The 16,792-nt window shown below is 39.9% G+C and overlaps 1 protein-coding gene across 2 annotated transcripts; it reads right to left on the bottom strand.

Annotated features, from left to right (window-relative positions):
- Positions 1–727: 727 nt before the first annotated feature.
- On the bottom strand, positions 728–11,621 carry CLXN (calaxin). Of its 2 annotated transcripts, XM_036094038.2 has the most exons (7): positions 11,441–11,621; positions 7,122–7,280; positions 6,080–6,184; positions 5,237–5,388; positions 4,853–4,957; positions 2,203–2,288; positions 728–1,094 (listed from the first exon to the last, which is right to left on the bottom strand). In XM_036094038.2, exons 1-6 carry the CDS (start codon positions 11,496–11,498, stop codon positions 2,229–2,231), a joined length of 639 nt encoding a protein of 212 aa, XP_035949931.1. In that variant the 5' UTR covers positions 11,499–11,621; the 3' UTR covers positions 728–1,094; positions 2,203–2,228. The 2 variants fall into 2 exon arrangements, with proteins under 2 accessions (XP_035949931.1, XP_035949930.1); XM_036094037.2 differs by having other exon boundaries at positions 728–2,288.
- Positions 11,622–16,792: the final 5,171 nt, after the last annotated feature.

Genomic DNA, 16,792 nt, shown 5'->3' with positions numbered 1-16,792 from the left:
AATTAAAACCATGGTCAATTATGGTCCACGACATCAGCAAAGATGTGAAAAGAATGTGCACCACAGGGAAGGGGGAATCAGCATCCCATGCACCAGGCCCAGCAGGCCTTCCTGGAGGGCAATCTGGCAACATGTGCTAGAAACCTCAAAGGTGGGCCTCTAACCAAACACTCATTTTTAAAAACTTACCCAGATTAAGCAAGCAATGATGAACATGAGAAGATTTATCTACAAGGACAGTTCCCTTGGGAATTATTTGTAAAAGAAATGTGGGAACAACTGAAATGTCAATGGCAGGGAAGTGCTTTACTAAGGTCTGCTGTGATGGAACACCAGCTCGCCATTGCCGGTCAGGCTGGAGACAAATATTAAGTGACCTGAGAAAATGCCGTGAGATAGCAGTCCATAAAAAGAGCCTTACAAAAGAGCATTTTCAATATGATCATCTAAAAAAGAATATAGGTATACTCTGTGCAAAAATATAGCTATACTTACAAATGCCTTAAGAAAGCCTGAAAGGATCTATACCAGAATATTGATGAATATTTAAATTTTAGTTTTTAATTTCCTAAACTTCTAAGTCTTCAGTGGACCTCTATTATTTGTAATCAGAAAAATATAAATTTTAAAAATTAAAAGCATTGTGTTTCACTATTTATACCTACTCAAGACAGAAAAATTGTGTCAAACTCCATCTACATAAGAATCTACAATTTTAAGAAAATACTTAGACAGTAAAATACTTTTTATTTCATGGGATCACTTATTACATTTATTTGTAACAGTCCATTTTTTTATACAAGGTACTCTTTTGCTTAAACTTGACACATATGTAGTAACAAAAGGGATTTAATATCCCAAGCAGCCTCTGAATGTTTACATATGGACAGAGAGGGCATGTGCATAATACTTCTCTTAGCTGCTTGCATGCATTTAAGAAAGGGGTAAACAGTAGCTATAGGAACCCAAGTAGGTCCCATCTTTCTCATGCTGCATCCAATGCCTATAGGCACCTGCTGGATGGTAGGAGGCAGAGAGGAAGCGGTTCTGTCTTCAGGACTTCACTGCTGTTGGGACACGATGTGATGTGCTTCCTGTTAAGGGGTACATGAGGGGATTCCAAGAGGTGGGAGATGACGCTGAGGTGCACCCAGTCAGGGGGATGGGGACAAGGGGTGGGGCTGAGGTGGAGAGACAGAGGGAGTCGGGGAAGACAGGGGGTTTTGCAGCCAACAGCAGTGGGGTGGAGAGCATCAGAGCGACTCCAGAGATAGACTGAAAGCTGCGGCCACATCATCCATTATGTACAAAACAGCACTTTCCTTCCTCTCTGCTCACCAAGAATTTGGATTTATCTGGTAGCACTTTGTACTTTTCTATCCACAATGTTTACTGGGGGCCCATTCTGTGCAGAGGACTGTGCTAAATGCTGTGACAGACATAAAGATGGGTGCAGGGACCCCTGCCCTCAGATGCTTACTGTCTGGGGTCAGACGCGCTACCATTGTGCCACGAGGTCACTCAGATGCTTACTGTCTATGCAGATCATTCTGGCAAAGCCTCAAACAATAATATGCATTATATTGAAGTAGGTACATGTTGCTTTCAGCTCTCTGAATGTCCCTCAATGCCTAGCAGAGTGGTATTTAAATGCTAAATGCTACTGTTATTCTTTTTTAGATGCTGTCTTCATTATTTACTGCTCCAAAGGAAATTCAGTAGTTTCACTGATTTTTATTTATTTATTTATTTTTTAGGATTATTTTTTTTATTATGTTATGTTAATCACCATACATTACATCATTAGTTTTTGATGTAGTGGTCCATGATTCATTGTTTGCGTATTTCACTGATTTTTAAATATATACCCAGCGTTTCCTGACATGAAGAATATTTGCCTCAATAATTCATCCTTATGTAATCTCTCTACTCATTTCATTAATACAAATGTTTTATGATAGTTATATGCTTCAACAGATAGTTTATGTGATAAAATATCTGGCAATGTGAACTTGTCTTGCCAAACCCAACATTTAATAAGGGACTTCCTGTCTTCCATTTATTTCGCTTGCATCTTGCACCAAAGTTGAACGATACATGTTGGTGAGCCCCATTCCCCACCCCAAAGACACAATTCAACATTACCTCTCTGAGCTAAGTAGAAAAAATAAACAATACGTATGCGCCTTTTTTTTTACTCACTTGAGACAACACAGACATTTAGGTATTCATATATCATTGAATTCATTCGGATCTTTAAATACTTGGGCTTCAAATTCCATATGACTCTGTAAAAAACGTGCTCAAATTAGTCAGACTTCCAAAAAAGGTAAGAAAAACAAAATGTTCTGTATGTCTCCTTTATGTTTGAAGAGCCACAAGATAACTGAAGAAGAGTGGGGACAAAGAATTTGTGACACTCATTCATTTTCCACTCACAGGTGGTGACAGTGCTATGTTCCAATATGACACTTAGTCTGGGGCCACAAAGATGAACAAGAGCACATGACACAGCTTTCTAGGAGCCTCCAGCCTTGTGGCTGGATGGACAGAAACTAAGCTTAATTCACCGCAGGGAGGGTGTGAGAGGGTAAACACACCAGGGCTCTGGATTTCAGGAGGCCAGGTGATGTCACAGCCAGGCTACAGCTGGAGTGGAGGTGCTTCCTGAAGCCGAGAAGCAGCTGAGAGCTGGGGTGGGGAAGAGATGTAGCCCAGCAAGACAAGAAGCCCACTCTTGGGATTTATTAACAAGTAGAGTGTGGTGGCCTTAGCAAGAGCTATTTCAGGTGTATGCTGAAGAAGCCATGGTAGTGTAGGTCACAAATATACACAATTCTCTCATGACATTTGACTGTGAAAAAAAAAGCCATTGGACAGGAAATAGAAGTAGGTGTGGGATTAAGGTAAGTTCTCTTCTTTCTTTCCTTCCTTCCTTTTCCTTTTCATTCTTTCCCATCTATGTGTTGAGACAGACAATAAGTAAATGAGTAAATATATCCTATGTAATGATAAGAACTATGAAGAAAAAAAGAGGCAGTGGTGAGGAGTGGAGGGAGAGGAATAGTTAAGATGGTGGATGGCATCTGCACAGAGACTGAATGGAGTGAGGGTCTGAGGCACGTGAAGGTCTGGGGACAGGATGCTTAGAGGCTACCGTAAATGCAAAGGCACCTAGGGAGAACAGCGAGGTGGCTGGAATGGCTCTGGGGCAGGAGCACTCCATTGGGAAGGCAGCAGGAGACCATGGTTGGAGAGAGAAAAGGAGGCCCACTGAATAGACTTCAGACACACTGGGAGTTTTAGGCAAGGGAGGGGCATGACAGCATCTGTGTTTCCAAATATACTGGATGTTGCGGAGATTAGTCAGTAGGGGACAACTGTAGAAGCAAGAAAGCTAATGATCTAGGCTGGGTGACTGGGTGGCAGCTTGATTTAGTTTGGCAGTCACAGACATGTGGAAAAGAGGTTATATTCAAGGACATATTTTGAAGTAGTAGATGATAGTGCTCTAAGAGGGAAATTAACGGTGACTTAGGTTTCTGACTAAAACTGAGTGTATAGGGGTGTCATTTGTTGAGGCAGGGAAGATGGTGGGGAGTGATTTTTAGGGGAAGAGCAAGAGTTTACTGAGATTATCTACTGACGTGTTGAGTAGGCAGCTGGAGATATCGACTAGAGATTGGGAAGGTGGATATGGTAATATTTATATATCACATCACTCCACTGGCTTAAAATCTTCCAATTAAGCCTCATGAGCTTCAAGACAAAATCCAAGCTCCAAGCTCCATTGGACTTGGCTCTGCTATGCATGTCCAGCCTCAACATCAGTCTCATACCACACTAAACGCTCTTCTAATATAGGATTTATTTCTCTTTCCCCTCCCCACCCTCATGCATATACCATTCCCTTGCTTAGATTGTTCTTCTCCATTTTGACCTGGCTAACTATTATGGCCTAACAACCCAGGTAAGCCTTCCTTGCCCCATCAGCTATTCACCAGTGATTCTATACAGCTGGATTAGATGCCTTCGACTACTGCAACACTCTACTACACATATCTCTATGGACTTGAGCACCAGGGCATGCAGGGTACTCCATAATTGGTGACTGGATTTGGACAACTTGCCTAAACTCTCTGAGCCTCAGTTTCCTCATCTATGAGGATTAATAATACTATATCTTTCAGAGGATTGTTAGGGGGATTAAATGAAGTAATATGGGGCAGTGCTTAAGACATTGCCTGGCATAGATGAAGCACCGAACAATTCATATTATAGTAATACTTATCACACTGTTGTGTAATTATTTTCACATTGGCTTTTCCCAGGAAAATATTAGCCCTTGAATGCAGACATGGAGCCTTTCATCTGTGTTTCTGGAACACATTATGCTTTTTTTTTTTTTTTTTTTTTAATTTTATTTATTTGACAGAGAGAGACACAGTGAGAGAGGGAACACAAGCAGGAGGAGTGGGAGAGGGAGAAGCAGGCTTCCCTCGGAGCAGGGAGCGGATGCGGGGCTCGATCCCAGGACCCTGGGATCATGACCTGAGCCGAAGGCAGACGCTTAATGACTGAGCCACCCAGGTGCCCCAGGAACACATCATGCTTTAATAATTGTTTCTTACATGAATGAATGAGTTAATGAATGGGAAAAAATACCATTAGGCTACAGCAGTACTATGAAATGAACCAGCAGGTTCTTCTTCAGTTGGCTTTCTCTGCTTAGAAGCTATTCTCTGTGGGTGAATGTAATTCATCTGATCCTTCACTCACCAAACCAAGAAGTCCTGAGTTGTTGATCCTACATTATATATTGGTCACTGTTCAGTGAAAGTAATATCATTACCTTTGGATCAGGAAGACATGGTCCAAAAGCTTCCAGTAGAAGGGTCTCTTCTCTCACAGCTTGTTCATAGTCTGTGAAAGACAGCTTCCCATCATGGTCATGGTCCTAGGGGGTGACCAGCCATGCATCAGTCAACATGTATAATATTTATCACAAACACAAACTGTCTTTTCATGGTCAGATATTGATAGAAGAAAGGTGTTGGAAAAATGAGAGACTAAATAATGAAACAGAAAAGAACTTTTAATATTATAATTAAAAAGCACAATACAAATGTTTTATTTTACCAAGCAAGAAACTGATAGTTATATAATTTTAATTCTTATTTCTATCCCATTCTGGCCTGTAAATTTCAATATAAAACCCTAAATTTCCCATATTTACCATTTTTTTAAGTGTTATTTCAACCAAATCTTTAATTCCTTCATCAGGGTCTTCTTCAGATGGCTGTTTGAGAAGGCTGTTCTTCAACATATGGAACATTTCCTCCTTTGAAATGAATCCATCACCATTCAAATCAAACACTTCAAAGCAATCTTTTAAAAAAAATAACCAATTATGAATTTGATACTATGATTAAGGGAACATTTGCTCTGATAAAACGTTCAAGGCCAAGGTCTGTATTGTGGATGTTCATGTCAACCCTGCAGGACTTAGTGCAATCTAATTTCCATAGTAAATGCTTAATGTACACTTGCTGGATATGGTCAACAACCCTTAGAAAATGGCTCCTTACACTCACTCAGCTATAAATAAGCATGCCAAGGAACAATGATTTGACCATTTCATCTTGAAATTCTTGGAAAACTGACAAATATAATCCTTAAACAGAGTTCGCCAGAATGAATTAAGAGTTAACCAAGAATCAGAACACTCTTATCAATGTTCTCTACTTTTATGGTTAACAATCCAGGTAACGAAATATGAAAAATATTTAATACCTTAATACATAAATGCATATGTACATAGTTAGCATGTGTAGTACGTGCTTATGCAGTCTTGCTTGGCATGAATTACTCCTCAGAATCTCTTGATCTTCCTTGGTATTAATTTTTTTCAATCTTTATCATTGACTTGAATTTGCTCCATAAAAGAGGTTAATGCGGATTCAAATTAACCAACTGAAAGACAAACCTATTTTACTGGCCAGGTTGGAAGACAAGGATGTAAGTTCTTTAGATACATTAATCCTAATGTACAAAGCAATAAGATAACCTGAAATCTTACATTTCATTTTTTCTTCCAAAGTTCCTCGAAGAAATACTGATAATCCATAAATCCACTCTGATACGTTTACACAGCCATCGTTGTCTTTATCAAAACCTCGGAATACTAAGAGAGAAGTACAACATAATACCTGTGCTGCATTTTTGTTCTCAGTAATATATTTACACTGGTGCTACCCACTTTTAAAATGTAGACAAAACTTCAGGATCAGATGGTCCGACATGCTCATTTGACAAAGGAGGAAACTAAGACATCGTAACATTGGAAAACTCTTTTATTTAAACTTTCACACACTCCCTTTATATTTTGTGGAAACAAAATAAATTCTGAGTATCTAAATATAGTAATCAATAATTATTAATATATGAATATATTGGTATATTAAATGTGTTGTGTATTAACATAAAATATGTGATTTTATATTTTTCTTACTCAAGAAAAGTAATGCTATTACACAATTGATAAAGTGATAACTTAATTTTTATTGCAACATTTTTGATGATATAAAGAAATTCATATGTTCTTTTTTTTTCCAAAAGATTTTATTTATTTATTTGAGAGAGAGAGAATGAGAGAGAGAGAGAGCATGATGGGGGGGAGGTCAGAGGGAGAAGCAGACTCCCTACTGAGCAGGGAGCCTGATGCGGGACTCGATCCCGGAACTCCAGGATCATGACCTGAGCCCAAGGCAGTCGCTTAACCGACTGAGCCACCCAGGTGCCCAAGAAATTCATATGTCTTTTTAAAACTATTCTTTTACTTATTATATTTACTAAGTAGAAATATAAATAGTTTAGGTTTTTGGGTATAAAGTAAGGAAAACCTAATGATTCAAGCTGGGCTTTGTTCTTTTCTTAAAGACACAGAATAGAGTGGGTAGAATCACCTTCCCTAAGACCCTTCCCTATGAATACACAAATTAATTTTTTATATTCAAGTGAAATTGGGAATTCAGAACATTAAGAATATGACCAAACTCCAAACTTTTTTTTTCCAGTTATGGCTGTACCTGGCCCATTTGAATATTGTAATGTCTTCTTACCTCTGTCCATAATCATGTCATCTGTCATTCCAAATGTCATATGCAGGATATTTCGAAATGCATTACGATCTAGCCCAATGGTGATACCTTGCCGCTCTGTTACTTCTCCCACCAAATTATAAAAAAGATTTATAAGACAGTTCACTTCAAATTTATTAACTGTGAAAAAATAAAATTAAGATATAACAAAAATGCATTTTAATCTTTAATTTCTAACTTAAATTTTGCATTAATGAGTTTATAGACAACATCAAGGCCATCAAATATTTAGTTTTCAACAGAAGACTATCCTGTTTTAAGATTCATGACCCTTAATAGAGGATGACCACTACAGAGGATTCTCCACTAAAATAAGAGAAACAGCCTTCCCTCCAAACAGGAGTTGAATATTAAATTCAGTCACATTTAGGAAGAAAAGAATATTAGCTAAGTTACCTGAAAAATAACTGTGGGGTCAGATGCTAAATTTTAAAGGCAGTGGAGGTGCAATTCAAAGTAAGCAAGGTAATGCTTAAGAATGGTAACTTTTCCCCAGCATTTTGATTATAGCCATTTATGAGATTTAGAACTTAACTTTTGCCTGGAAATAGATATCAGACTCCTGAATACTAGGCAACAATTTTCACTTCACATCATCAGCCTTAGTCAAATCAGTAAGCTGGATTTTGGATATCAGAATCACCTTTTTTTTCTAATAAAGAAGCATTTAACCATATTACAGCACCCATTATGGTTCTTGTTGTACATGATGTGAAAATTAACAAGCAAGTACTCAGTAGTATTTTGGAGAAAGGGAATTTTTATTTAAAATAGATACACAGATATGTATACTGGTCCATACACATAAATGCATAAAGCGTGTTTATAAACCCTGAGCTAGGGCGCCTGGGTGGCTCAGTTGGTTAAGCGACTGCCTTCAGCTCAGGTCATGATCCTGGAGTCCCTGGATCGAGTCCCGCATCGGGCTCCCTGCTCGGCAGGGAGCCTGCCTCTCCCTCTGACCCTCCCCCCTCTCATGTGCTCGCTCTCTCTCATTCTCTCTCTCTCAAATAAATAAAATCTTTAAAAAAAAAAAAAAAAAAAAATAAACCCTGAGCTAATTATTTGTGTTCCAATTCCATTTGAGGTACATAGGTGGAGGCATTATTGCCTGGCATAAAAGTGAGTTTAAATATGAAGTATAGGTGGAGGATGAGAAAGCTTTTATTTCAAAACAAAACAAAATTACAGTTCAGTACTTTTAAAAATAAGGATGAAATTTGCATGCATTTAAGGGTGAATTGTTTTGTTTTGGTTTTTGGTTTAAATAAACTAAATTTTAAAAATTGCAAAAAAGAAAAATGATTATATTGCAGAAAAAAATAAAATAAAGGAAGACAGCAGATAGGAATGGAGAAATCATGCCTCATCTACAAGTCAAGACAGGCTTGAGTGTGATTTCTGGTTTGGGGGTACCACAATTTTGGAAGAACATTGAAAATTTGGGGAAATAAATGATTTAGTTAAAAATTGGCTAAATAATAGAAAAGAATATAATGGTTATAATTTTATTTTATTTTTTAAAGATTTTTTATTTATTTATTTGAGAGAGAGAGAATGAGAGAGAGAGCACATGAGAGGGGGGAGGGTCAGAGGGAGAAGCAGACTCCCTGCCGAGCAGGGAGCCCAATGCGGGACTCGATCCAGGGACTCCAGGATCATGACCTGAGCCGAAGGCAGTCGCTTAACCAACTGAGCCACCCAGGCACCCGATGGTTATAATTTTAAAAAGAGCTGTTAGTTGCTGTAGAAATTGGCATGTCAGTTCTTCAAAAAAAAAAAAAAAATTAAACATAGAAATAACATGTAAGTCAGTGATTCCACTTCTGGGTATATACTTAAAAGAATTGAAAGCAGGGACTCAGGTGCTTGTTCGTAGCAATGTTAGTCACAATAGCCTTAAAGGTGAAAGCAATCTAAGTGTCCATCAGCGGATGAATGGATAAATAACATGTGGTGTATACATACAATGGAATATGATTCAGCCTTGAAAAGGAAGGAAATTTTGACTCATGCTACAAGATGGTTGAAGCTTGAAAACATTCTGCTGAGTGAAATAAGTCAGATATAAACGGACAAATATTGTATGATTTCACTTATATGATGTACCTAGAGTGGTGCAATTCACAGATACAGAAAGTTAGAATGGTGGTTGCCAGGGGCTTGGGAAGGGGGAAAGGAGGAGTTATAGTTTAATGTATACAGTTTCAGTTGGGAAAGATGAAAAAGTTCTGTAGATGGATGGTGGTAATGGCTGCACAACGATGTGAATGTATTTAATGTCATAGAGTTGTACACTTAAAATGGCAAATTTTATGTTATATATATTTAACCACATGCACAAACCTCCAAAAATAAAAGAGCTGCTACTGGTTGGAGAAGAAAAGCCTGCATAAAGAATGATGTTCATGTACATGAAATGTTAGCAGAGGGGTTGTTAATTAGCCATTTTTCCATCTTGGCTAAAATAAAAATTAGAGAATATTACCTTAATTTATTACCCAAAGGATCCAAGATTAGCCATAAGAAAGTTTTTCTTGCTGAAATTTCTTAAATTCCAGAATAAAATGCTAAATGAAATTAAGGGAAATTTAAGAATGGATTTTCATCTTTTTGGATTGGTCTAAATGTGTTCTACAGATCATATCTGTAGAATGGTAGATTAGCTGGGCAATCACTTAAGACATTTTTTTTCTCTGATTCTACAGAATTTATCCATTTCATCCTGGTTGGATTATCATCTGTCAACCAAAAGGAAATTTGACTTTGGGGGAAAGGTTCTCTGTTTAAAAAAGTTTTTAATTATAATGTCCATGACTTGTAACTATTTCTATAGAATTTAACTAGTAATTATCAAGGTTTCTAAGGCCCACTTTAAAAATTTGATGTAAGGACAAAAATCAAAAGAGTTGACTATTTTTCCTGCCAGGTTTTCCTTTAACTTTTAATGAATTCACCTTTTGATTGTTCATAGAATGACTGTTTGCAATACATTGCATACTTACTGAACAGGGACAAAATCAAATTCAGCATTGTGTCTATCAGTTATTGCATTGCTTTTTCAAAATGTTCACGAGATGTTTTAAGATCTGGTCTTTTCCTTGAAATGGAATTATTTTGAGAAAAACAACAGAACAAACTCTCACCACATTATAATAACCACAATAATATTTTAAATTATAGGATGGCTTTTTGCTAAGAAGTTTCAGGTGTTTATTCACATCATCACTTTTATATACAGTGCCACTTCACTAAGGGAACACATCTCACCACTTATTACATTAGATACTAAATACAACTAGAAGGCACTGGATCTTATAAGCTCTAGAACTACAATAAACCTGTTCCTCCTTTGCACAATGGGGGTGGTACTGGGATTATGGCTTCTCCTATTTTTCAAGTGGCCATTAGTTTTGCAATCAGCAACACAATTTATAAGCTTGTTCATCAGACAGTATCTTTCTCATTCTAAACCATATCTAAGCTTCCTTGCCCAAGTACAGTTCTGTTTTTCAGTCTGAATACAATTCTAAAGTTATCTATGAAATTCTAAGACCATGTTTTAGAATGTGTGATTGGAGCAGGTATCTTTAATAAGTGCTCATTTTGTCACCTGCAAAGTCTCCTTACCTTGCAACACTACCAGCAACCACAAAGTCCAAGTCTGGAGTTGGGAGCAGATTCTTTACTGCGTGTTTAGCTTTGCGAAACTCTTTGGTCTCCAGACACATTTCCTTGCTCTGAGATTCAGGTTTTTGTGCCATTTCAACTCATCTTTTCTAAGGATGTTCAGCTATTGATAACCTTTTTCCCTTTATGGATCTCCTGGTAATTTTTCAGAAATTGGACCCTGCCAGTTTATTTGCACTAAAAAGAGCTAGAAAGCAGGTGTATGTTGGTTGTGCTAGTTTTCTTGACACCTGTGTCTGAGGCTAAAACCACACATGTCGTGTCAGTATATAAATGACGTTTCTGTAATGGAAAGGTAAGTTAAGAAGAGGGTTTGAAAAGCAAGTTAGTGCATGTGTGGGAGTGTAGTACTAGATGCCTGGATACCTGCATACTGGTCCTTAAGATCATGGGCAAGCATGGGTACCCAGCCCAAGGAACTACCATCCAGGGATTCCCTTCCAAACTTCTCTTTAGGGAACACAAAGGGGGCTCCAGGGGCACTCAGACTGTAGGTGGGAAGCAGGCTGAGCAGCGAACATTACTAGTACCAGGTAGAACACAAGCCCTTCCGGGAACTTCTGCTCATCCAGCACTTGATTCTTACTTACAGTGCTTGCAATTTTTAGCTAAGGTGTCCGTCAACTTCTGCAGCTTCTTGCGGTTCATGCCTGCGGTCGGGAATTGGGCAGCGGCGTGTGTCTAGGGGCGCGCGGCTAACGGTACCCTTGCTTGCCCTGGGCCTGGGGCAACTGGGCCGGCTCTCCCCAACCCGGGGCGCGCGCGCGCGGCCCTAACTCACAGAGTGGCCATGGCAACGCCTCGGCCGGCTGCGGATTGGCTTCTGGGCGCGCGCGGAGTGCGTGCGCGGCCCTAGCACACAACGTGGCCATGGCAACGCCTGGGCCAGCCACCTATTGGCTCCTGGGTCTGGGTGCGCTGTTCCACTTGGAGGGTCCCTGCCAGGGTAGTTGCCGACTGTGTTCTAATTGCTGAGGTCGGAGTTTTAATTTTGTTGCTGTGTTTTGGGTTCACAGCCCCTTTGATGGACTGCACTGTGAATGAAGGTCTAAAAATATGTTGTGCATGCTGCGTGAGGAATATTTTGGATGGTGAGCTTTACACCAAGCGAGGCTTAACATCTTCAGGGAGATCTGGGGGAACTTGGAGGAGCTTCAAGAATTAGCAGGTGTGCTATCCCGACGTTGTTTTGCGGGGTGCAGGAGGGTGAGGAACTTGCCCTTAAAGCTAAGCCACGCTTTTGGTTGTCAGTGTTTTTGCTATGATGCCTGGAGGTAGCCTGGAACAAGATATCTTCAAGATACTACTGGGAGCAAGAGTAACTTGGAATAGTTCTCCTCACCTTCCTTCATTCTTGGAAGTGGAAGTGGAGGTTGTCGGTAGAATCTGGGAAAAGCCATCAGCAATGTTAAGCTAGTTGAAGAGACAGCCTCCCAAAGAGACAGGTTGACAACTGCCACTTGTCTGTGGGGTACTATCCAGCCTTGCTTTTCTGAAAAATATCCCAGTAAAATTGGTCTTTTACTTATTTGAAAGATGGGTTCTGTGTCTTTTAATGTAGGAGGACTTTCTGCTTTTCTTAACCACATATGGGACACCCTCTTTGAATTAAGATAGCAATAAAATGGGTTAGCTCAGCCAGGAGCACAAAACCTACAGTATTCTCCAGTGTGTCTATCTACTTGTTTTACATCAGTGGAGAAAATGCCTTTGAAAACAAATTATTTCAGGGGTGCCTAGGCGGCTCAGTCAGTTGAGGGCCAACTCTTGGTTTCAGGTCAAGTCATGATCTCAGGGTGTTGGGATTGAGCCCTGCATCGGCTTCTGGCTCAGCAGGGAGTCTGCTTGTCCTTCTCCCTCTGCCCGTGCCCCCACTCGTGCTCAATCTCTCTTTAATAAATAAAAAATAAATAAATAAATAAGAAAACAAATTACTTCATAGTATACATACGGTCATTTTTAGGCTAAAAGCAGAAAAATTCTGCCAATCATGAGTAACAATCCAGAATGAAATAGTTCTAGCATTAAGGTCTCTGATTTTCTCTCCTTGTTTCATTTGTTTGTCAAATGAAGGTTTGGTATGCTGTTTGAAACCAGAGTCAAGGATGATTGGTGAAGGCAGGGACTGTGTAATCCTAAAGCAAATTCTCTGAGAACAGTTAACCAATATGAAATTGAAATGATAGTGATTATGAGTTTGCAACAGTTACTCTGGTTACATAGTATTCCTGTATGTCCTCTTGTCTAGCAGCTGTGACACGTCTAATCAGATTGTAGAGAACAAATGGAAAGGAATAGCATATTCTAATTACACTCACCTGTGAAACTCTAGTGGCTTTTGTTCGATGACAGTATTGTAGCAAATATTTCATTTATAGAGATCGTCACAGGACTCGTTTTAAAAGACAAGGAGCCAGAGGATTGGCTGTCAGTAGTAAATAAGACAAGCCATGGGCCCCACCCGTCTTGTGCTGGTTGGTCTGTTAAAAACCATGTATTAAGTGTTCTGATCAGATGCCCTGCTGGCACTTGTTAGAGGGCAGGTCTCCACCAGCGGGGAGCACACTGATGGGCATGCCCAGGTGTTTTTACAGACATCATACACTGGGGGCTTGTTGGTGAGCATTTACAGGTGAGCTAATCAGTTCTTACTTCACAAGCTTAGGCTTAGGACTCATCAGCCATCTTCCCTTAAAGTAGAAAAAATGATGTAAGGACAATACCACAGAAGGTTGAGATTAAAAGAGTTAAATCTGTTCTACCAGGCAAAAATCCTTTAACCTGCTGAGAACACTTTGTGAGGTACTCTTCTCCCATTTCTCCCCTTCCCCAAGTTCTTTCTTCCATGCTGTTCTTCTAGTGAAAAATTTCCAAATGCATTCCAAAGAAGAAGAAACTTACTTCTCTAAGACAGCGGACAAGGTATTTGTTAGGGGAGTGTTTTGTCAACATATTGGAAAACTTCAGTGCATTCATTACATTCTTGTGAAGTTTTTGAACTTAATATTTTTAGACTTTAGAAACAAGCTGTAAGCATGATAGGGTCAGTTAATCACACTTCAAAGCAAATTGACATTCCTATTTGTAATTTTTAGTTGCTTGTGTTGAGTAGACACAGGATCACTTACCCCCTCATGGGCATTTTCAGAGTAAGGCAATTGAGCCTGAACAGTTACCTCATACCAAATCAATCAATAATAGAATAATAAAAAAACTGTGTTTAATCTGTACTGTACACAAATTTTACTGTGCATGACATGATCACAGAACTTTCCAAAATTCAACTTTGCAATGGATACTTTCATAAATAAAAAAGTACATTGAAGTGACTATCAGTGCTATAAATGTTTCCTTTAATTTTGCATGCAAAACAGTCTTCCCTTTGACTCACAATTAACTGGAATTTTGCCATGATAAATAGCTTGAACCTTGAATTGATGAAAGTCTTTTACTTCATGTGGACCTTTAATGATGGAGGCATTTGGAAACTGTTTAGGAAATGACATCATTGAATTGATTTCCAAGTAAATTACAAATCTGTTATGAAATTATTTTAATACAAGGAAAATATAAAGGTTAGTTATCTACATAATTTAAATTCAATTTTACAAATTTTATTAGGTGGAGAGAATGATGATAAATTCAGAGGTGCTCTTAGCCAACTGTTTAGGTGGTTGACTCTCCACTGCTCTCTCTTGCCACTTGTCTTTGCCGCTATCTTGTGTTCCCTGCTGCCTTCGGTATCTCCAGCCATTAGGCTGTCTGCCCCAGGACTTCTACACATTCCTCACTCATCTCCAAGGGCAACTCTTGGAAGAGTTTTTGACTTCCCTGTGCAAAGTGAATCCCTCTCTACCCCACCCTCATTCTCTGCTTCAGGACCATTTCCTTCTAGCTCTTACTACAATGAGTGATTGCTTTCTTTCTCTGATCTCTCCTCCACAGTAGACTGTAAATTACATAATCTCTTTCTCTCTCTCTCTCTCCCTACATTCATGACTATTTTTGTCTCTGGATTTCTGTATCTATCATCTGTCTGTCTATATCTCTGAACTTTGGCAACACAGTCCATGTTCTAATGTCTGTAGTAAGGGTGGGGAGTATGAGAATTTGCCTGAGCAGGGATGAGCCCTGAATTCCCCTGCAACGTCCCATCATGGAGAACCCCTGTGAAGGCATAGTAAAAAAAAGCTTTTCCCAAAATATACTGGTATTCACTGGTGTTAACACATTCCTAGATAACATTTTTAAAAAAACATAATCAAGTGACTGGTGGGTAATGCAAATGCCTAAGGTTAACTAAGGATACGATTCTTACATCTTTTCTTTAAGATTTTATTTATTTATTTGTCAGGGAGAGAGAGAGCACAAGCAGGGGGAGCAGCAGGCAGAGGGAGAAGTAGGCTCCCTGCTGAGCAAGGAGCCTGATGCAGGACTTGATCCCAGGATCCTGGGATCATGACCTGAGCTGGAGGTAGATTCTTAACTGACTGAGCCATCCAGGCGTCCCAGGATTCTTGCACCTTACCTGTAACTTATAAAGTTGTAAATTAAGATGTGGTACATGATAAGTAATCATTGCAACAGCTATAATGTCAGCAGGTTGAATAAGGAAGTTGTTTCTCTAGGCCTTGTAGAGCCAAACAAGAAATCCCATGGGACCTGCCATGCTCCTTCTTACTCACTGCTGGGTTATGGGGTACCCAGGGCTAGGTAATGGCAGTGATGTTATTTGCATAACCACCACAGGGCCAGGTAGTTCCAAGGGAGACTAGAGTGTCAGGTAGCATTCTGGAACAAATCATGGCCCTCTTTAGCTCATGGCAAGCTTATCATCTCAGACCAGGCCTGGCACTGCCTGGCCCTGTGAGCCGATGCTGACCAGAAAATGATCTGGACCAGTCCAAATATTTGAGACCAGGCCCTGGAACCACATTCTCCACCCCCACATTCTCCACCATTGTTCTTTATCATTCAGAGAAAAGGAAGCTCCCAGAATTGCCTATCTCCAAATAATTTTATCCCCATCATACTCTCTTTCTTAGCCTAGATCTCTCTGACACATTTGCTTAACAAATCTTTTTTGATTGTGAATGTTTACCTTACACGGTCTATCACCTGTGCACAGAGCCTTCTCTTCCCCTTTCTTCTCTGAAGCCTGTTTCTTCTGTAGACACCCCACAGAACAGGCTGCCCGTGTTCTCATACACACTTGTTTGCAGCTGGAAGGAAGTCAATCCTGTTGGCCTGCATCATCTCTTTCTTCCTTTCTTTTTTATTGGCCTTCTCAGGTAGTGCAGGTTGTGCTCACTGCCTCGCTGCACACCTCCTGTCTCATCCATCTGCTCCTTTCTCACCCAGCTCCTGTGTTAGCCCACTGTCTTCCATCCTGAACTTCTCCAAGCCATCCACAGGCCTGCCAGAAGGATTTATACAAATCCAACCATGTCTGCCTTCTGCTTAATATTGAAATGCTTTCTCAGTGCCTGTAAGACAATGTCCATGCCCATATAGCACAGTTTCCACAGTTCAAGATCTGGCCTCTGCCTGCTATGTAAGCCTCTTCTCTGACCAGCCCCTGTGTATTTGATGTCTGGAGCAGCTCTCTTAGACCATCATGAATGATCCCCACTGGGAATGTGGGGTCATTCTGAGTGGAGGGGCAAACTAGAAGGGGCTTCATCTCTTACATTGTAGGCACTCCTGGACAGGAATGTAAAATAAACTTCTATTGGGGTGCCTGGGTGGCTCAGTTGGTTAAGCGTCTGACTTGGGCTCAGGTCATGATCCTAGGGTCCTGGGATCGAGCCTCGCATCGGGCTCCCTGCTCGGCGGGGAGTCTGCTTCTCCCTCTCCCTCTGCCGCTCCCCCCTGCTTGTGCTCTCTCTTTGTCTCTCTCTCAAAATAAATAAATAAAATCATAAAATAAAATAAAATAAAAT

This window comes from Halichoerus grypus, chromosome 5, assembly GCF_964656455.1.
Source record: "Halichoerus grypus chromosome 5, mHalGry1.hap1.1, whole genome shotgun sequence".
In the NCBI taxonomy this organism is placed as follows: domain Eukaryota; kingdom Metazoa; phylum Chordata; class Mammalia; order Carnivora; family Phocidae; genus Halichoerus; species Halichoerus grypus.
The sequence above is the reverse complement of the archived record's forward strand: the minus strand, read 5'-3'. Positions and strand labels throughout refer to the sequence as shown.